This window comes from Pristis pectinata, chromosome 8 (assembly GCF_009764475.1).
Source record: "Pristis pectinata isolate sPriPec2 chromosome 8, sPriPec2.1.pri, whole genome shotgun sequence".
Classification (NCBI taxonomy): Eukaryota; Metazoa; Chordata; class Chondrichthyes; order Rhinopristiformes; family Pristidae; genus Pristis; species Pristis pectinata.
The window spans coordinates 46,671,388-46,698,961 of record NC_067412.1 but is presented as its reverse complement, the minus strand read 5'-3'; the positions used below and the strand labels follow the sequence as shown (position 1 = coordinate 46,698,961).

General features: G+C 40.5%; 1 protein-coding gene across 6 annotated transcripts in view; it reads left to right on the top strand.

Annotated features, from left to right (window-relative positions):
• Positions 1-27,574, top strand: part of brwd3 (bromodomain and WD repeat domain containing 3) — a 134,454-nt gene that overhangs the window by 16,042 nt on the left and 90,838 nt on the right. For 4 of the 6 annotated variants that reach the window (XM_052021144.1, XM_052021146.1, XM_052021143.1 and 1 more), the window contains exons 7-17: positions 4,508-4,668; positions 5,630-5,851; positions 11,363-11,463; positions 12,161-12,231; positions 13,774-13,874; positions 17,034-17,074; positions 23,122-23,226; positions 24,133-24,286; positions 24,619-24,753; positions 25,564-25,692; positions 26,951-27,176. In XM_052021144.1, coding sequence (XP_051877104.1) covers positions 4,508-4,668; positions 5,630-5,851; positions 11,363-11,463; positions 12,161-12,231; positions 13,774-13,874; positions 17,034-17,074; positions 23,122-23,226; positions 24,133-24,286; positions 24,619-24,753; positions 25,564-25,692; positions 26,951-27,176 — 1,446 coding nt within the window. Of the gene's footprint in view, positions 1-4,507; positions 4,669-5,629; positions 5,852-11,362; positions 11,464-12,160; positions 12,232-13,773; positions 13,875-17,033; positions 17,075-23,121; positions 23,227-24,132; positions 24,287-24,618; positions 24,754-25,563; positions 25,693-26,950; positions 27,177-27,574 lie in introns of those variants that run through there. The other 2 variants (XM_052021145.1, XM_052021148.1) reach the window with 2 other exon arrangements.

Genomic DNA, 27,574 nt, shown 5'->3' with positions numbered 1-27,574 from the left:
TAGCTGCAGCATTACTTCTCGGCTACTAAATTCAGTTCCACGATTGATGAAGGACAATACACCATATGCCGCCTTCACCACAGAGTCAACCTATGCAGCTGCTTTGAGCGTCCCATGGACTTGGACCCCAAGATCCCTCTGATCATCCACACTGCCAAGAGTCTTACTGTTAATACTATATTCTGCCATTATATTTGACCTACCAAGGTGAACCACTTCACACTTATCTGGGTTGAACTCCATCTGCCACTTCTCAGCCCAGTTTTGCATCCCGTGTCCAGCTGTAACCTCTGACAGCCTTCCACACTATCCACAACACCTCCAAGCTTTTGTGTTCTAGAGTTCCCATGGATAGATCACCCCTCTCACAGAATGTCTTAATAGCACATATTGTTTTTGGAACTGTGAAATATATCTGGAATTATCTGCTCCTGCTCATCTCCTGTCTTACCTCCTAATCTATTTTCTCAGTTAACTTTAGCCAGCTATACCTTCATTTTTGTGTTAATTATAGTCCCTACGTGCTAAGTAAGTGTTACATGAGCACCCAGATTCCTCTCTGCAGCAATATTCTTTAGTCTCTATTTAAACAATAAAATGTACTTTGACATTTAAGTTTCTCACACTCAAGCTAGTTGTGAAATTTCATACTCAAGTTTGTCGCTTTCAAAGTGAATGTGAAATTCTGCCATGTTAGCACTTTTTACTGAAAGATCATAAATTGTCTCATTTCACATGAACAAATCAAAAATAGCCCAGTGCCATATGGTTTCATAATGTATTGTTTGAAGAAATTCACAAATGCTCTTTGAACTTGTCCTCCAGAGTATCTTTACCAATTTGATTTGTCCAATGTACATGAAGATTAAAATCTCCCATGAATATACAGTACCTTCCCTATATTTTTTAAATTTGTACTTTGTACAGCATAGTCACCATTAGGAAGCTTGTAGTCTGTTCTCACCAACTTTTTGTTTTTTTTTTGAATCTATACAACCTGATTTTGCATCTTGATCTTCTAAGCTAACATCATTTCTGACTGTTATATGGACTCCATTAATAGGACTGTCCTAATTCCTTTTCCTTTCTGCCTATTGTTATCAGGTACCCTGAATTAATCAGTTCTCACCCTTGATCACTTTGCAAAAATGTCTCTCTTATTGCCATTGACTCATGTCCATTTATTTTCATTGGTCATCTTGTTACAAATGCTGAGTAGATTTGGGTCAAGAGCCTTTTTTGTATTTTTTCCATTTTTCTGACTCGGCACATTTATTTGTATGCACTGTCCCTTACTCTCACAATCTACATTTTTGTATATTGTAATTACCATACTATTGAAAGCATATGCTAATGAGGGTTCGGATTCACAAGGAATTTTAGCTCGAAGGAGTGATTGGCTAGGCTGGGGATTTCTTCCTTGGAAAATGGGAGATTTAATCAAGATGTGTAAAATTGGGAAACCTGGAAGGACCTGATTTTTTTTTTCCCCTGGTATCAATAACTGGGAGACATGTATTTTCAGGTAGTTGGTAGAAGGATTGTAGAAGAGCTGAGGAAATGTCCTTTCATGTAAGGAATGGATGGGGCCTGGAATGTGCTGACTAATAGTGTGGTGGAGGCAGAAATTCTCAATATAAACAAATCTGGTGAGCAATTTGGAACCAATATGAGGCTATGGTCTGAGCATTGGGAAAGGAAAATAACCTAAAGGCCATTCTGGAGCAGATGAGATGGGCCTATTGGCAGCCACTGGTGTTGTACATTTTTATGATTCTAAATCAGGAATGTGATGGAATACCCTCCGCTTGCTTTAATGAGTGCATGTGTAATAAAATGCTATGCTCGTTACCATTTGAAGCAACCGGCTTGATTGTTTCCACTTTTTAGGCTACTACCAGTGCACCATGGCTATCAATGTACAATCAACAAAATGTGCTCGTACAATTCATCAATGCAGTTTCAATGCCTTTACAACCTATATAACTTGGAAGGACAAGGGCAGTAGGAATAATTGAATGTTGCCACCTGCTATTTCCCCTCGAGTGATCATTGTGCTGGCTTGGAAATATTTCATTAATTTTTCTTCATTACTCAGTCAAAGTCCTGGATCTCTCAACTTAACAGCACTATTGAGAGTTCAATGGTTCAGAAAGTGTACATCTCCAGCCTTTCCAAAGCACTTGAGCTTGGTCACTAAATGACAACCTTGCCACCTTTGCCCATATCTATATTCCTTGAGAATTTAAGAATAAAGTAACAGTAAGCTTGCTGGATCTGATGGTGGTGAAGAGCAAATCTGTGCTGCCAGCAGTAAGAAAATTGAAACCAGATTATAAAATTCATATTGAAAATTAAAGGAAATTGATTGAGAGGCCACATTAGAAATAGCATAAATTAAAGCGTCAATTTTCTGTTCTCTTTGTTTATAATGTTTACTCATCAAAGTAAGTGTTTTTAAGTATTTAGGAATTTTGAAATGCCAATTCTTTCAAGCAGCTTCCAAACTGTATTTCAGATTTTTGGTCCAGGTTATTAAGTTCACACTTCTGGGTTAAAGGGCTGTAATAAATTATTTTTGAGCATGATTACTGGAGTTAGAGCTTGCTACTGGACCCAAGCACAACAGATTGGTGGGGGTTGGATGTATGTTCTGATGAAACATTTGAGTTTAGGTCAGGACTGTTTAGTCTAATATTACTGACACATGGACAGATGTTTGAGATGGTCAGCTATGGAAAAAAATTCGGAGTACTTGGGTTTTGTTCAGGTTTAATTTGTAAGTTGGAGCAGACCACAGTATGGCAACAGAAAAGATTGCAGGGACTCTGGCTGAGATTTTGAAATCTTTGCTGGACACAAGTGAGGTAGCAGATGACTGGAGGACAGCAAATATGGTTGCCCCCCTTTTTCAAGAAAGACAACGGGGGAAAGCCTGGTAACTGTAGATCTGTGAGTCTAACATCAGTGGTAGGAAAGATGCTGGAAAAACTCTGAAGGAGAGGATTAATGACCACTTGGTAAGGTAGGGACTAATCAGAGACAGCCAACGTGGCTTTGTCAAGGGTAGATCCTGTCTGACCAATTTGATTGAGTTCTTTGAAGGAGTAACAAAGTGTATTGATGAGGATGGGGTGGTAGATGTGATTTTTAATATACTTTAATAAAGCCTTTGACAAAGTCCCACATGGGAGACTGGTCCAAAAAGTCATGGCCTATGGGATCTAGGTCAAGTTGGCAAACTGGGTCCAAAATTGGCTTGGCAATAGCAGATAGAGTGATGGTAGAGGGTTATTTTTGCTATTGGATGCCTGTGACTAGTATTGTTCCACAGGATTGGTGCTTGGACCCTTGCTGTTTGTTATATACATGAATAATATGGATGTGGGGGGGCAAGATCAGCAAGTTTGCACATGACATGAAGATTGGCAGAGTTGATAATATGGAAGGTAGTCATCGGCTGCAGAGAGATATTGATGTTTTGGTGAAATGTGCTGAAAAATAGCAGATGGAACTTAATCCAGACAAATGTGAGGTGATACATTTTTGGAGCACCAACAAAGCTTGGATCTGTTGGAGTACTGAGGAACAGAGACCTTGGATACAAGTCCATAGATCCTTGACGGTGGCAGCGCAGGTAGACAGTGTGGTTAGGAAGGCATATAGGGTACTGGCCTTAGTTGGGGAATTGAATACAGAAGTAGGGGAGTTATGCTCCAACTTCATAAAACTTTGGTCAGACCTCAGCTGGACTACTACTTGCCATCTGGTCACCACACTACAGGAAGGATGTGATGGGACTAGAGAGGGTGCAGAAGAGATTCACTAGGATGTTGCCTAGGATGGAACAGTTCAGCTATGAGGAATGACTGGAGAAACTGGATCTTTTCTCCCTGAAGCAGAAGAGGTTAAGAGGAGATATCATCGAGTATATAAAATTGAGGATTATAGATAGGGTAGACTGCCAGAAAGATTTCCACATATCAGGGGTAGATAAAACTAGAGCACATAGGTTTAGGATAAGGGAAGAGAGATTCAGAGAGGATATGAGGGGGACTTCTTCATCCAGAGACAAGTAAGTACCTGGAATGCACTGCCTGAGAGAGTGGTTGAAGCTGGGTTGCAGACAGCATTGAAGAGTGTCTGGAGGAACACTTAATCTGCTTAGGCACAGAGGCCTCTGGACCAAGTGCTGGGTGATGGGGTTAATATGGAAAGGTGCCCACTGCTTGGCACAAGTTGGGCTGAATGGCCTGTTTCCGTGCTGTACATTTCTGATTCCATGAGAGGGTCCAGTGCAATAGAGAACAGTAACTTAGTTTTGATGCACGCGGAATGGGTAAGGCAAGTTAAGAGGTGTGTGCCATTTTACAGACTCATTATATATTTAAAAGAAAATAAATTGCATGCAGAGAATATTTAATTTTATCTTGCCTTTGTTATTAAGTTGACTTTGGTATTTTGATCACATGAGACTCAGTAGAATTTTGTCATTTATTGATTTCAGTGAATATCACCACTGCTAAACAACTAACAGGATGTGGACGACACAGCCAAGTTTTTCCTATTGTGGCTTATCAGCATGTGAAAATGTACAAGAGGATACTTGGGCATCTTTCCTCGGTGTACTGTATAGCTTTTGACCGTACAGGGAGGAGAATTTTCACGGTGAGAATACCATTGAGCATTCAGTGTGGGCAATTCCATGGTGAGAGGACCAATGAGGATACAGCAATAAAGAAAGAGCATTGAAAGTACATAAAAATAGATTTGGATGATAATCATGTTGCTTAGTGATGAGGTGAAATTATTCAATTTCAAGACCATTAAAACTGATAAATTATTAAAAGTATTCTTGGGAATTATCTTTCAATACAATATGCATTATGTGGTTTGTATATTATATAACAGTATCAGTCTGTTGCTAAATTTCATGTTCTTTTCAGAACTTAAGTTGTGATTTCCTGTGCCTTTACAATAGAGATAAATTTTGCAGATCTTCTGATCAAATTAGGATGTTTAAAATTTCAGTAATGCTTGTGTTGAACTTTAAATAATTTAGAACTAAAATGTGTACTTGTAGTGTGAGTGTGCGCTACATGGAAAGGTTGAGATGAATTGCACAGGTGCATTAAAATGGACTAGTGAGAGAAAGGGGCAAAAGGGTTGGTTCACATGGAGAGATGAAGTAAGAGGTTTTTGGAGTACAAAAGCTGATGTGTGTTTTTAGGTGTCAAGAGGTGTGTTTCTGTGCTATAAAATTCCATATACTTGCAAATTGCAACTCAACAGATGGATTTCTACCAATAATTTACTTAATGTTCCAACAAGTTTCACAAGGGAAGAAACTGGGACTTTGAAAATCTTACAGTATTTACTTAAGGAATGGCAGTTCCAATCGATCTTGGGTTTTAACATTTTACACTACCATAAACATAATGTGATTTGAAAGCATTTTGATATATGTGTGTGTTTTTAAATATATAATGTAATGTCTAATGAAAATTTAGTTTCATGGCATTTGTGTTATAACCGGGGATTGCATTATTGAAGCTGGAGTGATGTGATTAGCTAAATAATGGGTAATATGCTTAATTATAGGTATCTAAATTTATTGTCTTATTTCTAGGGTTCAGATGATTGCTTGGTGAAGATTTGGGCCACTGATGATGGACGACTTCTGTCTACTCTGCGTGGGCACTCAGCTGAGATTTCTGATATGGCTGTTAACTATGAGAACACATTGATTGCTGCAGGCAGCTGTGATAAAGTGATCCGTGTTTGGTGCTTACGGACATGTGCTCCTGTCGCAGTGTTGCAAGGACATACTGGATCTATAACTTCTTTACTGGTAAAGGAATTGTGCCTATTTGTGTCTTGTTGTTTTATGGAAATAATGCAAATTTTAAATTGCATTTAACCATTTCTCCATTTGTAAAATGAGTTTTAAATCGTCTTCAAATTATTGATGCAATCTTGAAACCATCGAGGCCATAAGAATCGGAGTACAGAAACAAGCCCTTGGTCTACCATCAAATACCCATCTACACTAACTCATTTACAAGCACTTGACCCATACCCTTCTATGCCTTAACATTAGGAGTGCTCGGCCAAATGTTTCTTAAATCTTAGAGAGTCTCCATCTCCACCGCCCACTCAAGCCATGCAATTTAGATTCCAACCACCCACTGGGTGAAAATGTTCTTCCTTAGATCCACTCTATGCCTTCTAGTTTTAGACACTGTGATGGGGAATAATTTCCTACTATCTAACCTATCTATGCCCCTCACAATGTTGCATATCTCAGCCTTGTCCACTCAAAGGAAAACCTGGCTTATCCAGTCTTGCATTCGTATCCAAATAGTTAATGTATGAAACAAACAGTAAGGGTCTCAGCACATTCCTGAGTTATACCACTGGTCACAGGCTTCCAATCACAAAAAACAACCCTCTGCCTGTTATTACCAAGACAATGTTGAATATATTTTGTCAACTTACCATGAATCCCATGGGCTGTAATTTTTTTCGTATTAGTTTCCCTTGTGGAATCTTATCAACAATTTTTCTGAAGTTGACGTAGATTACATCAACCACACTGCCCTTATTAACACATTTTGTTACTTTTTCGAAAAAGTCAATCAGATTGGCCAGACAGAATCTCTCCTTAAATATATGCTGACTATTTTTGATTAATCCCTGCCTTTCCAAGTATGCACTTTTCTTGTCGGGTTATATTTTTCCCTCAATAACTACTGCCACCAAAGTTAGACTCTAAGCCCTATAATTACCTTGGTTTATTTCTTGAATGAAGTTACTGCATCTGGCATCTCAGCTATGGCCACAAAGATTGAAAAATTTCTGACAGGGCCTTGGCAGTCTCCTCCTTAGCAACTGGGGATGCATCTCATTAGGATCTGGGGATTTATTCATCTTTAAGCCCATTAAGATGGCTAACACATTCTTTAATGATAAACTGTTTTAGAATTTCACTGTTTTTTATCCCCCCCACCCCTCATCAATTCTCCAACTTCAGTGTCTTTCTCCTTTAGAATATTCACTTCAGATCTCACCTGTGTCCTCGGGCTCTGTGCATAAAAAAAAATTGAGGGCAAAATAGCAATTGAAGTGCCCTTCCACACTTTCTGCATACATGGAAGGTCTTTCCCATTTCCATTTTCTATACTTGCCATATACTTTATCTACCCACTTTGCTATCCATAACTTTCACATTGGCCCTGATCTATCTATCATTCATTCATTTTAAATGATGTTGATGTACCTGCAAGTAGCTTCTCCTAGTTGAGTTTTGCTTGGGTTCTTAATTTAAAATTGGCCTTTAGCCGGTTCAGCTTAACTCCTGAACTATCCTTATTCCTTTCTATAGCTTCCTAGAAGTTTACAGAGTTATGATCACTCTCTCCAAAATGCTCTCTGAATGGCTCTCTGAATGACTCTCTAACCACTTGCCTGGCTACATTCCATAAGATTAGGTCCCGTTCTGCTCCTTTTCTAGTAGGACTATCTACATACTGACTCAACTCTCCTCCTGCACTTTAAAAATTCCACCCCTTCTAAGCCTTTCACATTATAACAATCCCAGATAATACTGCGAAAGTTGAAATTCCTTATTACTCTTGCCCCTCTGTGATTTGTCTATATATCTGCTCTTCTATCTCCTGCTGACTGTTAAGATACCTGTAATCACTATCCATAAGGTCTTATTCGAAGAACCTACTAGAATATCCTCCTTCATTACGAAATTAATGGACTCCATTAATATTGCAGTGCTACTTCTTCCTTTACATTCATTTGTCACATCTGAAGGTTCTATGTATTGGAATGTTGAGTTACCAGTCCTCCCCTTCTTTTAACCATGTCTATATGATACGTTCCCACCTGTTTGTTAATCAGTGTTTTGTTCATCTGTATTGCAGGTCAGAATCCTTGCATTAAAATAAATCAATTTAGCCTTGTATTCCTCCCATGTTCCTTTAAGCCCATGTCTGCTTTGCCTACTGGACTGACTTAAATTTTCTTACGATATTTGACTGCACCTCTCTCCATACCCCAACTGCTAGCTGTATATCTACTGTCTCATTGCCCTACAAAGTTGGTTTAAGCCCTCCTCAACAGCACAAGGAACCTTGCAAGGATATTGGACCCTTTCTGGTTTGGGTGCAATCTGTCTAGTTTATATTTGTCATCCTGTTCCTATGTTCATTAGCACGTGGCACTGGAAGTAATCCAGAGATTAGGAGATCCTGCTCTTTAATCTGTGACACAGGTCCCCAAATTCATATTGCAGAACCCCACCTCTCTTTTTACCTGTTATTAGAACCATCACCAATGGCTGTTTACCCTCTTCCTTTGCAATGCCTCAAAACCATTCAGTGATATCTCTCACCCAAGCACCAGGGAGGCAACACACCATTCATTTACATCCACAGAAGTACCTCTCTATTCACCTCGCTATCGAATCTTCTACCAATATTGCCCTTGAATTATTGCTCTTCTTTTGTGCAGCTGAGCCAAATATGGTGCCATGATCTTGGCTTTGACTGGATTCCTCAGAGATGCATTCACCTTCTTCTAGTGAGATGCACTCCTGAGGTTTTCCTGATGACCTGCTCACCTCCCTCCCTCTGCCTGCTGGTCACCTGTCCCTTCTCTGAATGCCCTTCTTTGAGCTGCAGGGTAACCACCTCTTGAAAAACATGCTATCCACATAACTTTCAGCCTTGCAGATGTACATAATGCTCCCAGTCAGCACTCAAGGTATAAAACCTGGCATTGAAGCTGACAAAACCAGAGGCACTTCCCACAGATGTCATCCAGACCACAAGGAGCATCTCAGAATTCGACTAAGCTCATCAAAATCCAATCTGGTCTCCTATATTACAGGAACTATTAAAAAAAAATTGAAAGTACTCACTAGTCACCAGCTGACTGGCACCATTGTTGCCCAACCAAGGCCATAGACCCTTCTCACCATTAGTGCAGCCTTGGTTAAAGAACCTGTTTCTGTGTTGTATTACTCTATGGATCTAACTTCTAACCTGTCATCCCACCATTGCCCACAATAGCATCCTGTCTGTATAACCTTTGTGTTGCCTACCTTTCAAATTCTGTCTCCTTTATCTATTTTATTACATGCAACCTTTGTACTGCCATCTCCTTTGGGTAGCATCCTCTTTAACAATTAAACTTGCAAAGTATTCTAAATGGTATCTCAACCATACTTAATGGTACCTTTTATTAGAAATTTTGTTATTATTCAATAGAAACCTGGTAATTGACTATTCATTGATTTTTGTTTTATAATATATATTATTATATATTTAAAATTCATGTGAGTGTTCCCTTTTATGTTAACTCTGTTATTGCACTTGGTTAACTGTTCAGTCTGATTTGCTACTAAATTATGAATCAACATTTATATAGGCTGACATTTTTCAATTGTACTTTTGTCATCAATGAACCTTAGCTTTGAATCTCCTTCTTTCCACAATCTTGTGGATTTGTCTAATGTATCCAAATTATTCACCTGGCACTTGCCTCTCTCCCCCACCCCATCTACCATTCATTGCTTTTCCTGTTGATGTGTGGTTCACAAATTCTTTTTCAGTTTACTAAATTGGCTTTTCTTTGGTTGAACTTCAGATGTTTTGTTTTTTTTTCCCTTTTCCAAGGTCAATTGAAACAAGCCTGAGCTGAATATTTATTGTTTTATCATTCCCAGCTGAACCTAACATGTAGTTGGGCTGAGGGTGGGTAGCCAAGCAGCACTTTAGGAACACATTCCAAAAGGGAAAAGACATATAATTTACTGCCTGTTTACATATTGTCCATGTTCACATCAGACCTTCTGCTGAATAGTTAGTCCTTTCTATCTCCCCTTGGCCTTCCCAACAAACAGATAACATTCCCATGTACTTTTAAAAGAAGAATTGTTGTTTCTGGTATCTAGGACAATATCAATAAGTATTGTTCAGGTTGATAGGTTATTTGGCCACTAAATTGCCCTGAGTGTGCAGGTGCCTGGTAGAATCTGTGGGGAATTGATGGGAATATAGGAAGGATTAAATAGGATTAGTGTCGGATTGGTTTAAAATAAGTTTTTGATAGTCAGGTGGGCCAAAGGGCCTGTATCCATGCTGTGTGACTCCATCCCTGTGACACCCACATTATAGATTGCAAGCCTGAAAGTGATTCATTCATCTGAAATGTCTTTGTTTTGTGTTAACCAATCCCCTACTTGTGCCAATATGCTAGCTCCAGTGTCATTAACTCTCAGCTTGTTAGTAACCCTCATTTTTATTTCCTTGAACTCAATAAATATGTTGTACTGTTTCCTTTAAAAACTTGTTTATTCAATTTGTTTGTACAAAAAGGATTCTGGCATTTTCTCATTTACAGATATTAGCTAACTAGCTAATGGTTTCCAGCTTTTTGTTTCCCTAGTTTCTTAAATGGTAGCTTTACAATTGTAGTTTTCTAATCATCTGGGATCTTTGTAGAATCAGAGTAATTTTGCAGGACCACAACCAATGCATCCATTATTTCTGCAGGCTTTTTCTTTTAACACACCATTTGGTCCAGGAGGCTTGTTGGACTTTAGTTCCATTATTGTGATTTGTACTTTATGCAGTGATAATTTTAAGTTCCTTCTTCTCCACAGTGTTTCTACTATTATTGGGATGCCTTTAAGATGGATACAAAAGATTTGTTCAGAGTGCCTGCCATTTTCTTACTTCCCATTATTAAAGACCCAGTCTCATTCTTGATGGACCAACACTTAGCTGCTCTTTATTTGGTGATTGTAGAAATAAGAGATTTTAAAATAGTGAGGAATTTAAACTGGATGTTGCATAACTAGAAGACGATGCAAATTGGCAAGTGCAATGATTATGTGTGAACACTGGGAGAAGAGCAGAAGAGTTTGGATTACCTTAAATTAAGGAAAGGTGGAATAAGAGAAGCTGGTCAAAAGCTATTTGAAATAGTGATATTAAGTGATAACAAAACCATAAATGAAGGTTTAAGCAGCAGGTGAGCTGAAGCAGGCACAGAGTCCAGGTGAACTTGCTGAATCATTGGGTAAAGGGCTGGCAACTTCAGTTAACTTTGCTGAATGAGATGGGTGATGTTGGTGCAACATGCATTCCTAATCTGTTTGGCTGAAGGTATAAAAATGAATGCTCATGAGCCATATTTGGCTGAACTTCCTAGTGCCTGCAGGAGGAGAAATTTGCAATCACTGAAACTCAATCCTGTCAATTTTAGAAATAAACTTTATAGATTAAAATAATTTTAAATCCAGTTTGTACTTTCCAATGTATTGATTCCATCTTCTGTACTTCAGTTTTGCCCTAGCACCAGGGGAAAAACACGATACTTGACGTCCACCGGTGCTGACGGGACTATCTGCTTTTGGCAATGGAATACGGAGACTATAAAATTTAAGTAAGTTATTTGAAAAATATTCAGTCCTGCTTTGTGGATGTGAGCCTCTTGACTTTCATTTACATTCCTATGGTTTCTAATAATGTTTTTGGTGAAGATGTGTGATCAATTTTATTCATACAATCTCTAAGCATTTCTTAGCAGAGTTGACTGTAAAAAGTGTTTGATTAAATATGATACTGCCAGAAAGGGTAGTGATTTCCTGTGGTCAGAAACAAATTTTCATTTAGTTTGTTGTTGAGCAGTAAAGTGATCTAAAGTATAAGCTTTCCCTGCCATGCCTTCCCCAGTTTGAGCTATACTTTGTGACAATTCCTGATGTTCAGTATTTATTTAATTTTTCATTGCAGGAAGTTGCTATATCTGAGCCTAGTAGATGTATCTTAGACACTCAGCTTCGCATTCAATAAACTTCATTTTGAGTTACTGTTATAAAGACAATACACAGCTGCTAATCTTGTGAAAGCTAAATTATACAAACAGCAAGTGGAATGAGGGAGGAATGTTGGTCAGGAAGATGGTGGAAAGGATTAGTTGCTGTCAATTAAGTAAACATGAATCTTTTATGTCCTCCAGTAAAGGCAATTGGAGATGTGGCATAATACCTATCTGGAAGAATGTACATTGGTAGTAATAGGAATTTAGTTTCCAATTCTTGTGGATGTTTTGTATTGAAACAAATGCTCCTATTTTACAGTGAATTTCCAATGAAATTTACAGATCGATCCAGGCCAGCAAGTCAGATCTCCTGCTGTTCTTTCAGTTCTGGTAAGTTTTTCTTCACAAAACAAAATATCTTTTTATTTGAGTGCCCCCTCTGCACCTTGACTCATCCCAAGATATCACATTTAATCCTCAGGATTTCCTTTGACAAGGGTGTTTTAGTACAGTAAGGAGGAAAATGCTCTTTTCTGAGCAAAAAGGGAAGAGGACCCATCTGACCAAATTAACAACAGCATTAATTAGCTACACATTCCAAGAAACAACCAGGCTCCCCATGACTTCAGTGGGAATGGTCAGGCCAAGAACTAGAATAACCACTTTTTAATTGAAGACAGGGTGGCACATTTTACATTAATATGAACTTTATTGGAGTCATAGAATCATGCAGCTGAGAAACAGACCCTTCCCATGTCCATGTCAACCATCAAATACCCATCTACAATAATCCCATTTACCAGCGTTCAGTCTGTAGCTTCTGTACCTTGGTGATTCAAGTGCTTGTCTCGATACTACTTAAATGTTATGAGAGTACCTGCTTCCACCCAGTTCAGTCCAACTCTCCCTTCACACTCCACACCCTTAAACATCCCACCATCTAATCCTAGTCTCTACTCACTCCCTGTGCCCATTAATACCTCCCCCAGTCTAATCCCATACCTCATTCATTCTCCACACCCTTAAAGTCATAGAGTTATTCAGCACAGAAAATGGCGTTTCAGTCCACCATTTCCTGCCGACCATCAATTATCCATCTGCATTAATGGCACTTCCCAGTACTTGGCTGTAGCCATCGATGCCTCACAATCCAATTCAAGTGTTAGTCTAAATATATATTAAATGTTGTGAGAGTACCAGCTTCCATTCACTCGGGCAGTGCACTCCAGATTCCAACCACAAAAAAAATTTTTCCTTTGCTTCCCTTTAAATCCCTTTCCCGTTATCCTAAACCTATTTTCTTGATTTTTGATATCTCTGCTCTGGGCAAAAGTTTCATGCCATCTGCTCTGTCTGTGTCCCTCATAATTTTGCACATCTCAATAAGGTCCTCCCTCTGCTCCAAGGAAAACTCAGCCATTCCAATCTCTCTCCACAACTATAGTCCTCCAATCCAGTTAATGTGCTGGTGAATCTCTTCTGCACTCTAACACAATCACATCCTTCCTACAAAGTGGCAAACAGAACTGCACACAGTATTCTAGCTGTGGCCCAACCAATGTTTTATAATGCTGTATTATAACTTTCCTGCTCTTATATTCTATACCCCTGCTAATGATGGCTGGTTTCCCATATGCTACCTTCACCATCTAATCTACCTGTGTTGCCGCCTTCAGGGATTTATGTACAGAGATCCCGATGTTTCTCAATATTCCCTGGGTTCTACCATTCATTATGCGTATCCTACTATTAATCCTGCCAAAGTGCATCACCTCACACTTTTCAGGATTAAATTCCATGCATCATTGCTGTCCCTGTTGTACTATCCTCCTTACTATCAACAACAACATTTATTATTGGATTTTAATGAGAATCTACTTGATTTTTAAGTACATTTCCTTTAGTTAAACTTATTTTAATTGTATTTCACAGGGGGAATGTTTATAGCAACCGGCAGTACAGATCATGTGATTAGGGTTTATTACTTGGGTTCTGGTTCACCAGAAAGAATTTCTGAGCTGGCATCACATACGGTAAGATGTAAATTTGTATATGTTAAGCTTGCATATCATGCATTATGTTAGTTTTCCTTTACCAAGGAGGGAATCTTACTTTTAATCATGATTCCCCCTTTTATTCAGAAACTGCATAAACTTTGATTTAGCAAGCATATTCCTTTAAAACATAATTTTGGAAATAATTTAACTCCTTTCCAAATAATATCACCTGTGAGTAATCTTCCTTATGGAGCTGGAAGAAAAGATTATTGCTTATTCCATTAGGTTCTTCCAAGGCTGAAATTGCATTACATCTCTGCTTTGTTGTCAAGCGTTAGCATTTACTTTTATTGTAAATACAGAAGGGATAGCTTAACTTTGAAGCAGAGTGCTTCCTGCTCGAAGGAGACTTGTCGTCTTCTGTATGGGCTGGAACCTGACTGATTCCCAAAAAAAGCTTCGACGCCATTTGAGAACGCTTCACTCAAATGCAGTGTAAACACAATCTTATTGGCACAAAGATGTTTTTGTTTACTTATGAATGTCACATTGTTAGAGAGGAAGTATTATATAAATTCTCCATTTCATTCTTAATTTGGGGGAGGGAAGGTTGATGCGTATTGCTAATTTTTTGAGTTCATTGACATTTTCAGATCTGTAAGTAAAACCAATTAAAGAATGAAAGTAATAACGTGATTATATGTCAAAAAGTAGCTCAGAAACATTAAAAAGAGACGTGAGATTCTGCAGATGCTGGAATCTGGAGCAATACACACAAAATGCTGGAGGAACTCAGCAGGTCAGGCAGCATCTATGGAGGGAAATAAACAGTTGACGTTTTGTGTTGAGACCCTTCATCAGGACTGGGAAGAAGCTGGAATAAGGTCAGGTGAGGGAATGGGAAGAGCACAGGCTGGCAGGTGAGTCCAGGTGGGTGGGGGAGCAGGGATGAAAGGGAGTGATGCAAGAATATGAGAGGTGATAGGTAGAAGAGGCAAAGGGCTGAAGAAGAAGGAATCCAGTAGGAGAAAGTAGTAGACCATTGGGGGGAGAAAAGGGAAGGTGAGGAATAGATGGGCAGGTCGTGAGGGCGGGGGAGGGGAAAGAGAAGGGTGAGGGGACCACAGGAATGAGGAAAGACGCAGGGTGGGGGAGAAATAAGGGAGGGGTTACTGAAAGTTAGAGAAATCAATGTTGAGGCCATCAAGTTGGAGACTACCAAGGTGGAAAATGAGGTGTTGCTCCTCCAACCCGCGTCCAGAAATCTGACACCTCTATCCCCTTTCTGGATCTGTTTCCATCTCCAGAGACAGATTAACCACCAACATCTTTTACAAATCCACTGACTCCCACAGTTACCGTGACTACTCCACTTCCCACCCTGTCACTTGCAAGGATGCTATCCCCTTCTCCCAGTTTCTCTGCATCTGTTCCCATGATGAGGCTTTCCATTCAGTAAACAGGATGCAGTCCATGCAGCCCTCACCTGCATCTCCTCCATTTCCCCTCACCTCATTCCGTGCACCTCACCACCTCCCCCCCCCCCCCCGACATAACAGGGACAGGGTTCCCCTTGTTCTCACCTACCTCCCACAAGTCTTCGCATCCAACTCATCATTCTTCGCAACTTCTGTCACCTCCAACGGGATCCCATCACCAGGCACATCTTCCCCTCCCTCCCTCTCTCCACTTTCCTCAGGGATTCCTCTCTCCACAACTCCCTTGTCCACTCGTCCCTCCCCACTGATGACCCTCCCGGCACTTATCCCTGCAACCGTGCAAGGTGTTATACCTGTCCCTACACCTCCTCCCTCTCCACCATTCAGAGCCCGAGATAGTCCTTCCAGGTGAGGCGGCGCATTACCTGTGAATCCGAGGGTGTAATGTATTGCATCCAGTGCTCCTGGTGTGGCCTCCTCTACATCGGTAAGACCCGACGCAAATTGGGTGACCGCTTTGTTGAGCACCTTTACTCTGTCCACCGAAAAGCAAGGATCTCCCGGTGGCCAGCCACTTCAATTCCATATCTCATTCCCATACTGACATGTCTATCCACAGCCTCCTCTACTGCCATGTTGAGACCAGATGCAGGTTGGAGAAACAACACCTCGTTCCATCTTGGTAGTCTCCAACCTGATGGCCTCAACATCGATTTCTCTAACTTCAGGTAAACCCACCCCCCTGACCCCCTCTTATTCCCCCTTTTCTTTTCTTCCCCCCCCCCCTTGTCTTCCCTCATTCCTGTGGCCCTTCCACCCCTTCTGTTTTCCTCCCCCACCCTCATGACCTGCCCATATATTCCCAATCTTCCCTTTTTTCCAATGGTCCACTGTTCACTCCTACTGGACTCCTCCTCCTTCAGCCCTTTACCTCTTCTACCTATCACTTCTCGGCTTCTTGCATCACTCCCTTTCATTTCACCCCTCCTCTACCTACTTGCCTTACCCCCTCACCTGGACTCACTTATCACCTGCCAGCCTGTACTCCTCCCCCGACCTTCTTATTCTTGTTCCTGCCCTCTTCCTTTCCAGTCCTGATGAAGGGTCTCGATCTGAAACGTCGACCGTTTATTTCCCTCCATAGATGCTGCCTGATCTGCTGAATTCCTCCAGCATTTTGTGTGTACAAAATCATTAAAGTTAGGTATACAATAATTGATTAATGAAATGTGTGGTGTAATTGTTTTGAAAACAATACAGTAGGAAAGTACTTATTTTGATATCTTTTCAGTTCTCATTTTTACCTTTTCAAAGTTGGTTCATACATCCTGCATTAAAACAAAGAAACTTGTGAATTAAAAACTGTGGTAATGACTGTAGTTGGCCATATTTGGGCCTGTGCTTTTGCATAGTATTTCATCATCTGCTCTCTTAACCTCCTGAGGTATTTTAAATGGATTAACACTTCTTATTAAAGTAAACAGAATATTAAGCATTTATCTGTGATTGTTGATACCTTTTAAATATGGTAGTATCTCTGATTTGACTTTTAACCACTGGGCTACCCTTGGCAGAAGCAAATATTGGAATGAATGCAAGTGTGTGTAATTGGTAAAAAGGCTGGGAATGCATAATTTCTAAATGTTTGGGGTAGCGGCACACAACCTACAAGATTTAGATTAGAGCTGACTGATGGATATTAATTCTTTGTCAAACCGGACCAGCGTCTTTTATGGTTTCTCTCATTCTTATTTAGGATAAAGTTGTCGCTATTCAATTCTGCAACAGTAGCCACAGGTAAGTTAATGCTTTAGTCCTTGTAGAGTGCACTTTTTACCACAGTTGATTATTTTGTGGAAATTAGAAATAAGATAACTTGAAAATGTTCTTCTGTATTAGTAAATGTTATCTAACATTGAACTAAATTGAAGCTTCCTGTATTTTTTATTTGTTGGTTCCCCTTTCCTCCCAGATTCCTCTTCTGTTGTTATGCATTCCTTCATTTGAACCCTATCTGGTTCTTGACGACTTGGGCCCCTACCCTGACCATTCCACGACCTTCTCGAACATAGAACACAAGATAAAGCAGAAGCAGGCCATTCTGTTCATTATTTCTGATCTTTAATCTCCATGCTACTTTCCTGGATTAACCCCATATCCCTTGATTCCCTTTGTATCTAAAAATCTGTCAATCTCGGTTTGGAATATATGGACTGACTAAGACTGACTTTGGTTGCAGAGATTCGCCACCCTTTGGATTCTGAAATTTCTCAACATCTCTAACCTGAAAGGCTGGTCTCTTATTTTGAGACTGTGACACTTGTTTTTGACTGAACTCTGCATCTGATTGAATGAGTGGGCTAGAAGTTGGCAGATAGAACATAATGTGGGAAAATTTGAGCTTATCCACTTTAGAAGGAAGAATGAAAAAGTAAATTATTGTTTAAATGTAGCGGCACGACAAAATGTTGCAGTAAAGAGAGACCTGAGGCTCCTTGTACTTGGAAAAACAAAGGGTTAACCTACAGGTACAGCAAGTAATTTGGAATGCTTATGGAATATTGGCCTTAGCTTCAAGGGATATGAAGCACAAAAATAGGGTAGTTCTAATGCAATTTTACAGGCAGCTGGTAAGCCTGCACCTGGAATACTGTGTACAGTTTGGCCTCCTATAGAGACCATACAGAAAAGATCCACTTGGTTGATTCTTGGGATGACATAGAGGTTGAGGAGGTTGGACCTGTGATCGTCAGACTTTGGATGAGTGAGAGATGATCCTTTTGAAACATAGAATTCTGAGGAGGATTGGTGGGGGTGGATGTGGAGAGGATCGCTTGTTAGTATCTAGAACTATAGTTCATAGCTTCAGAAAAGTGGATTACCCATTTGAGGGGGAATTTAAAATGGAGAGGGACTTCTTGATGAGCATCATGACTCTTTTGAATTCTCTGCAACAAAGAGCTTTGGACGTGGAGTCATTGAATATATTCAAAGCAGTGATTGACAGACATTGAACTATGAGTGAGTCAAGGGATCTTATTGAATGGTAGAGCAGACTCTGTCTGCCTAAGAAATTCTGCAGATGCTGGAATCTGGAGCAATACACAAAAAGGTGCTGGAGGAACACAGCAGGTCAGGCAGCATTCATGGAGGGAAATAAACAGTCGGCGTTTCGGACCAAGACCCTTCATCAGGACTGGACAGCAAGAGGGCAGAAGCCAGAATAAAAAGGTGGGGAGGAGCACACGCAAGCAGGTGATGGGTGAGTTCAGGTGATGGGCGAGTCCAGGTGAGAGGGGAAAGGTAGTGGGAGGGAGATGAGATGTAATAAGCTGAGAAGTGATAGGTAGAAGAGGCCCAAGGCTGAAGGAGGAGGAATCTGGTAAGAGAGGGCAGTGGACCATGGAATAAAGGATGGGGGAGGAGAGGAGATGGGCAGGTCATCAAGGCAGGGGAAGGGAGCCATATGAATAAGGGTGGACAAAGGAGTGGGTGGGGGGGGAAGAAAAAGAAGGGGTGGAGTTACTGGCAGTAGAAAAATCTATGTTAAGGCCATCAGGTTGGAGACTCTCAAGGCAGAATGTAAAGCGTTGTTCCTCCAACATGTGCCTGGCCTCAATGAAGCAGTAGAGGGGGCCATGGATAGATGTGTCAGTATGGGAATGGGATATGGAATTGAAGTGGCTGGCCATCAGGAGGTCCTGGCTCTTGCAGCGGACAAAGCCGACAAAGAGGCAGGCATAGCTGGGGCCCATGCAACTGCCCGTGGCTACACCTTTAGTTTGGAGAAAGTGGGTGGAGCCGAAAGAAAAGTTGTTGAGGGAAAAGTTAAAAGTTGTTTTCTTTCGGCTCCTCCCACTTTCTCCAAACTAAAGGTGTAGCCATGGGCACTTGCGTGAGCCCCAGCTATGCCTGCGTCTTTGTTGGCAATGTTGAACAGTCCACATTTCCAAGCCTACACCGTTAACGTCCCCCAACTCTTTCTCCGCTACACTGACGACTGCATCGGGGCTGCTTCCTGCAACTGTGCTGAGCTCGTCAATTCCATCAACTTTGCCTCCAGTTTCCATCCTGCTCTCAGATTCATTTGGTCCATCTTTGACACCTCTCTCCCCTTTCTGGATCTCTCTGTCTCCATCTCCAGAGACAGATTAACCACAAACATCTTCTACAAACCCACTGACTCCCATAGTTACCTTGACTACACCTCTTTCCACTCTGTCACTTGTAAGGATGCCATCCCCTTCTCCCAGTTCCTCTGCTGCATCTGTTCCCATGACGAGGCTTTCCATTCTAGGACATGAGAGATGTCCTTTTTCAGTAACCGGGGTTTCCCTTCCATCACCTTCAATGCTGCCCTTACCCTTATCTCCACTTCTCACACGTCTGCCCTCACCCCCTCCCCCCGCCAACATAACAGGGACAGGGGTCCCCTTGTCCTCACCTACCACCCAAGGAGCGTCCATATCCAATACGTCATTTTCTGCAACTTCCGCCATCTCCAACAGGATCCCATCACCAGGCCCATCTTCTCACCCCCTCTCCCCGCTCTCCAAAAGGACCGCTTGCTCCGTGACTCCCTTGTCCACTTGTGCTTTCCCACTGGTAACTACCCTGGCACTTATGCCTGCAACCACACCTAGTGCTACACCTGTCCCTACACCTCCTCCCTCACCACTATTCAGGGTTACAAACAATCCTTCCAGGTGAGGTGGTGCTTCACCTGTGAGTCTGAGGGTGTCATTTATTACATCTGGTGCTCCCGGTGTAGCCCCCTGTGCATAGGGGAGACCCGATGCAGATTGGGTGTCCACTTTGTCAAGCACCTTCGCTCCTTCTACTGCAACAGCCAGGACCTCCCGGTGGCCACCCACTTCAATTCTACATCCCACTCCCATACTGGCACGTCTATCCATGGCCTCCTCTACTGCCACGTTGAGGCCAGCTGCAGGTTGGAGGAACAGCACCTCTTATTCCGCCTTGGAAGTCTCCAACTTGATGGCTTTCTTCCCCCACCTTGACCTGCCCATCTCCTCTCTTCTCCTCCCCCATCCTTTATTCTATGATCTACTGCCCTCTCCTACTGGATTCCTCTTCCTTCAGCACTTGGCCTCTTCTACCTATCACCTCTTAGCTCATTACACCTTCTCCCCCTTCCCCCTCTCACTTGGACTCGCCAATCACCTGAAATCGCCTATCCCCTGCCTGCGTGTACTCCTCCACCTCTCCCTCTCCCACCTTCTTATTCTGGCTTCTGCCCTTTCCAGTCCTGATGAAGGATCTCAGCCTGAAACGTCGACTATTTATTTCCCTCCATGATGCTGCCTTACCTGCTGAGTTCCTCCAGCACTTTTCGTGTATTGCTCTGGTGCTATTCCTGTTTCTTGTGTTCTTATGAATGTAAAATTCACTCATATTTTGATTGCTGCTACCTGGAGTCACCCTCACTGTGTGGTCCTGATTTAATGCTATCTCATTGCACTTTAGCATTTCTAGTACAATCTACTGGTTGTTTGACTCCAGAAACATGTCATTCTCAGAGACTATCCTGAATACCGTCTACCATCTCCTCACCTTGATTTCCTTTTTTCTCTCCAATCTACAAGCAGATCCCCTATGGTTATGCCAATGTTTTCTAACAAGCTCCCAATTTTCCTTCCTTTTTACTCTCTCCTATAGTGTGGTTACTGTTAGAGTGGCTCTACCACTCCTGTAAGTGATTTCTTGAATATTGCCCATCTTCATCCAATTTCTACATCCAGGTTTCCTGAACTGGTGTCATCCCCTCTATGCCAAGACCATAAATAATTAACAGAGCCAATCTTCTACCTTTGCCTCGCTTCCTGCCCCTGCAAAATGTCATATGCCCTTCAAAATTCAGGTCCCAGTCTGGAACTATATCTCTGTAATCATTATTTATTTTTTCTATTTGCACTCTGTTCATCTATTTTGATTCAATTAGTCTCTTTATTTTTGTATACATCTGTTGATTTATATTAGATTTGTACTTTATTCCTTCCTTATTACAGTCTGTTTATCATTTCACATATTATTACCTTTGTCTTTAGCCTTATTGCCATTGTTTAATATACTGTGTCTTCCCAAATTTGATCCCTTGTCCCACTATTTAATTTAAAATCCTCTCCACTTCCCAGCTATGTGTTTTGCAAGAATACTGGGATGGGCCATCCCAAAGATTCAGCTCTTTCCCAGTACTGGTGCCAATGGACCATGGACCAGAACCCTCTTCGATCAGTCCTAGGGAAGTGCAGCACAGAGATGAACCCTTACAGCCATGCCAACCGTGATGCCCATCCACGCTAATCCCATTTGCCCTCATTAGGTGCATTACCCTCTAGTCTGTTCAATCCAAGTATCTATCCAAATGCCTTTTAGCCATGCTCTTTGAACCATGCATTAATTTCTCATACTTGCCCAATGCCAGGGGCCCAGGTAATAATCCAGAGATTATATTTGAGGTTCTGCTTAATTTGGTGCTTAGCTACTCATACTGACTATGCCAAACCTCTTTTTTTGTCCTGCCAACCTTCTTGTATCAGTCCCCCCTCACTTTGCCATTCCTTGCTACCTCAACCTCTCTTGTTTGCTCATCTGGCTTGAAATCAATTAGATTAATAGAGTTGTACAGCACTGAAACAGGCCCTTCAGCCCAACCAACTTGTCCATGTTGACCCAGATGTCCATCTAGACTAATACTATTTGCCTCTAAACCTTTTCTATCCATGTACCTGTCCAACTGTTTTTTAAACAATGTAATTGTTCCAGCCTCTATCACTTCCTCCAGCAGCTTGTTGTATATACCCACCACCCTCTGTGTGGGGAAAATCTTGCTCCTCAGATCCTCTTTAAATCTTTCCCCTCTCATTGTAAGCCTATTCTTCCCCCACATCCCATTCCACCCCCCCCCCCAAGTTTTAGACTCTCCTACTCCGGGGAAAACAACTGTGACTATGCCCATCATGATTTTATAAATCACTACAAGGTCACCCTTCAGCTTCCTTTGCTCCAGGGAAAACAGTCCCAGCCCATCCAACTCGATCTCTCCAGTCCAGTCCAGGCAACATCCTTGTGAATTTCTTCTGCACCCCTTCTAGCTTAATCATATCCTTCCTATAACGTCACAACCAGGACTGCACACAATATTCCATGTGTGATCTAACCAATATTTTGTAGTTGGTTGATCCACCTGTGGTTTCTAGTTCCATGCAGATAAGCTGACAGAATACCAAGCCTGTTGGACAATTACAAAGGCTAAAGTTCCTGCACTCCTGCTTTCTTGATCCCCTTACTTGCCTCACAAGCAGTCACAATTCCCCTGACCAATGACCTCCGCCTGGTTCAAAATATCCAGGTAGATTTCCCCTTCTCTAATGCATTGCAATGAATGTAGCTCGACTTGAAGCTACACTCCAGCAGGATGTTCATCACTATCTCCTATAAATCCAACTGTCCCTATTTGTATCTTTGTAGTTTGCTGCACCCCTCTAAGACCTCTGCATCTAACCAATTCTGGCAATTGGTTATCCCTGGATGTAATTGTTATACCTTGGGTGGTCTTAAGCTCTGGAATTATCCAATAAACACTCTGCCTTCCCTCCTCTTTTCTTTATAAAGATACCCCTTAAAATTTATCTCTTTGACCAGACCTTTGGTCATCTGGCATAATATTCTCTTAGATTGTATTTGGTGATGTTTCTATGAGGTACCATTGGGACATATTGCAGTATTAATTATTTTCTGTCAATGTGACATTGTTCACAATAGCTTAGCAATTTCAAATTTATTTAAAATATTTCTCTTCATTTTCTCCCAATTTTGGCTAGTTTAAGATTTCTTAGTGGTAGCCGTGATGGAACAGCTAGAATCTGGCAATATCAACACCAAGAGTGGAAGAGTATAGTCCTGGATATGTTTACAAAGTTACCAGGGTAAGTTGTTATAGCATCATTTTGCAGCATTTTATGCCAATAAATAATATACAGGTTTTCCCCAACCTATGCACATTGATGTTCTCTAAATTGCATTTCAAACACAGTAAGTTTCTCCAGTATGCGTTGTTCCAATAAATTTCCAGCATTTGCTGTTTGTGAATTACTGGTTTGAAAGGCTTATTTGTGTTTATCTCTTTGATAAATTACTGAAGGCAAATTTGTTGTAAATTAACTTTGGATCACCCTTGAAACATGCCTTAACTTGTCATTGTCATCTCAGGTTAGAAAATCATGTGCAGTACAAAGGAAGTACTACCTTCTAGGTGGTGATGATGCTTAGATAAGGAATGGGCTTTTTCGTTGAGTGTAAAAAGTCTCATTACAGTGTTTGAAGAAAAACTTGGGAGTTTTATTGGATTTCTGGCTCATGGTTATCCTTTGATCAATGCTATTATAAAAACAAAATTTTGTTGGACATGAGATATTTGTTGTGTAAGTATTCATTTACTGTTGATTTTGTCCTGAGGTTTTGTGAAATGCACTATACAAATGTAGATTTGTTCTTATTTCATCAGTGTTTTATCACACTTGATTTTTCACCTATGTGGTAAAAAGAAACTTGACAACAAGTTCATCTCGAAGATGTATTCATTTATGAAGCTTTAAACATGATCAAATTTAGGTAATATTGATTTGCCAATTCTTCTAAATAGCAGATCAAAAGGTCCTTTATTCAGAAATGTCTGTTCATAGATCATAACATTGAGATCAATTCTGCAGTATAAAGTAGATTTTAAAATGTATACAATACAAAACATCAGATCTTTGCCATTTGTTTAGAACAAATGTGCACAAGAGGAAAAAGTACAATTATTTGTGACTGATCATTGCTTTTATTCACAGGAACAATTCAGTTCCCGTGGAAGACAAAGTCAGTAAGTTGAAAGTAACCATGGTAGCCTGGGATCGTTGTGATAGCACAGTAATCACAGCAGTGAATAATTTTCATTTGAAAGTGTGGAACTCCTACACTGGCCAGCTGCTTCATGTCCTCTCGGTAGGTAAACCAGGTTAATACAGTGAATTCACTGGATTTTGGTTGAATTAAATGTAAATTATGTTGGTTGTAAGTTTTTGCTGTTGGGGGGGCTGTTGTACTCTGTCCAATGCTGAGTTTTGCACCAGACGCTTTGATGCCCAAAGAGAAGAGGGCAAAATAAAACGTAGGAGAGTGCTTAGGTTGTCTACAAATATAAGGCTGAAAGTTCTAGTTAACTTTAGTATGGTGCTTGTGGCTATTAGAGCCATATTTTGGCTGTATGTATAACAAAATCAGTTTAAATAAAGTGATTTATAAGAATAATAATGTTTATGAAACTAATTTTACAGGGTCATGATGATGAAGTTTTTGTACTGGAGGCTCATCCATTTGACTCCAGGATTATGTTGTCTGCAGGGCACGATGGCAACATATTCATCTGGGACCTTTCAAAAGGTACCAAACTCCGGAACTTTTTTAACATGGTGAGCATTTTCTGTAGTCAGTGGGCTAAACATAATCTAAATATCTTCAATTGTGCTGTTCTGTACATGGGCATCAAGTGACCTGAGAAAATTAAAAATTCATAACTGGCTTCTTGTAGCCAATGAGCAAAACTTAAGTCAAATTGCAGTTGAAAAACCAGTGTCGCATCGTCAAAGTCGAGTTTATTTTCATGCACAAGTACATGTATGCACAGGTGCAATGGAAAAACTTGCAGCACTATCACAGGCACATGGCATCATATAAGCAGCATTCACAAGGAAAACATAAACATAAAATATACACAATTAGAATGAAAAAAAAATGAAGTCTATTTTAGTGTAAAGTGGTCATAGTGTTGCTAAACTGTAGCGATTAGGGTTTTGTTGGTTGGTGTAAGAACCAAATGGTTGAAGGGAAATAGCTGTTCTTGAACCTGGTGATGTGGGACTTCAGGCTTCTGTACCTCCTGCCTAATAGTAGCTGCAAGAAAGTGGCATGGCCTGGATGGTGGAGATCTTTGATAGATGTTGCCTTGTTGAGGCAGTGCCTCATGTAGGTACTACTAATGATGGGGGCGGATGAGTCCACTATTCTCTGCAGCTTCTTGCACTCCTGCACATTAGAATTGGAACCTTTATTTTAATATTTAATACTTATTTTTTACAATTTTACTATCTGTTTCATTGTTGTATAATTCTGCTAATTTGAATAGATAATCTGGGATTGTTTACCCTAAGTGGGTATTTAAAATGCAAAGCATTGTTCAATCCATCAATATAACCAAAAGAGATTTTATTTATTTTCTACAGATTGAAGGTCAGGGTCATGGTGCTGTGTTTGATTGTAAATTCTCTGCAGATGGACAGCATTTTGCATGCACAGACTCTCATGGACATTTACTGATCTTTGGATTTGGCTGCAGTAAACCATATGAAAAGGTAGGTTGTGAAGTGCTTGCATTCTGGAAATGCCATAGTGATCACAATTCATAGCTCGGCTGCTGTGTGGAAGTAAGCTGTCCACAGCATGCTTGTTCGACTCGTGTGTGTTGCAGGAATAAATATGGACATTGAAGTAATCAGCCTACTGCACTGTTGGAAATATTTTTATACTTATCACATTTTAACTTTTAATTTAGAAAAAAAAAATGTTGGAACTATTTTCCGCTAAACTTTAAAGTACATCGTTACTCTATCTTTGCCCTGCAAGTCTCTCTCCATTTTATCTTTGTCCTATCTTGCTTTTTTAAATCTGAAACTCTTGCCTGATGGAAATGTTGAAATCTTTTTTTCTTAACCACTTTGTCCTTGTCAGCTTCTATATAACTTTCTTGGATGGGAAACAAGCCTGATTTTGCTCCGTTAAATATTTTGCATGTGATGGACCAGATTGGAAAAACTAAATGGTGCACAAGAAACAGAAGAATATGACTTTTAATTCTCATTTCTATTCCCTTTCTGGGTTAAGTGGTAACATTATTAGGTTTAGTATGGTAAGGAAGTGTTAAATCGTGTGTGGAGAAGGCAGAACTGGTACTGTGTAGAACTTAATTGGCATTGTTATGTTTGGAAACTGATTCAAGTGTATCACATTGAGAACCAAGACAACTATTTTAAATGAAGTGATGCTGGGAGAAGATTCTTCTCCTATTTTTACACAATACTGTAAACATTTTCAAATGGTGTAACAGTAGAGCATGACTCCCTTAAGGTCTTAATGGATAAGACTAAATATTGGTATCACATAGGCGAAGAAGTACTGAGGCTATTATTAGCTGATCTGAGCTGGACATGGGACGTAAATTTCTGATCTTGATCTCTCAAAGTAATCAGGATTTGTGTTTTTAATCACAATTCATTTGGAATTTGGAATCACAATAGGAAATGTGTGAAGTGAGGATATGATCAGGTTTCACCCCTTGCAGATTAAACCTGTGGATGAGCACACTAGTTTTTGTTGAAATGGATCTTGTCACTGTGGTGTGGCTATGTGACTGGGCATTAAAACTGCGCTCCTGTAACACACCTGTGCTTTCAGGAAAGGAAGACATGGAAAACACAAAAGGAAAGAGTAGAATAAAACTGCAAACTGTTGTTTCTGTGATCTTTTTCAGAGAAGCAAAAGCTTAATTTATGAATTGGTCCTTGTGTTGCTAATTGTTGAATTCAAATGTAAACTTTTTTCTCCTTGCAATAGATTCCAGATCAAATGTTTTTTCACACTGATTACCGTCCTCTTATCCGTGATTCAAATAATTATGTCCTGGATGAGCAGACACAGCAGGCACCCCATCTCATGCCTCCCCCATTTCTGGTTGATGTGGATGGAAACCCCCACCCAACACAATATCAACGGCTGGTGCCCGGTCGGGAAAATTGCATGGATGAACAGCTTGTTCCACAGTTGGGGTACATGGCAAATGGTGAGCATGGACTTTTGGCCACCTGATGACTTTTTAGAAGAGAGTTTGTGTGGATGATAGGTTTTAAATGGATTTTCCTAAATAAAATAGAATAGTTCCCTATTGAGTACTTGACATATACTCTCACTCTTAGAAATGATATTAGTAATATTTGTGAATGCTGGATATACTCATGAGTGAAAGATCCCCTTTGCCTCTGAATTATCATTATATGAGTAGTATAGTTTCTCATCCTGGTGTATGTTGTCATAATGCAAGACCATATGAGATATTTGAGATTATTGAAGTTAGATGAGGTCCAGTGTCATTGGGGACAAGTGCAGTAAGGTTATCCACTTGGGGGCAAGAAGTAAGTATTACACCTTCCCTGTGTGTATAGGATTTGTAGGTCTTGTCCA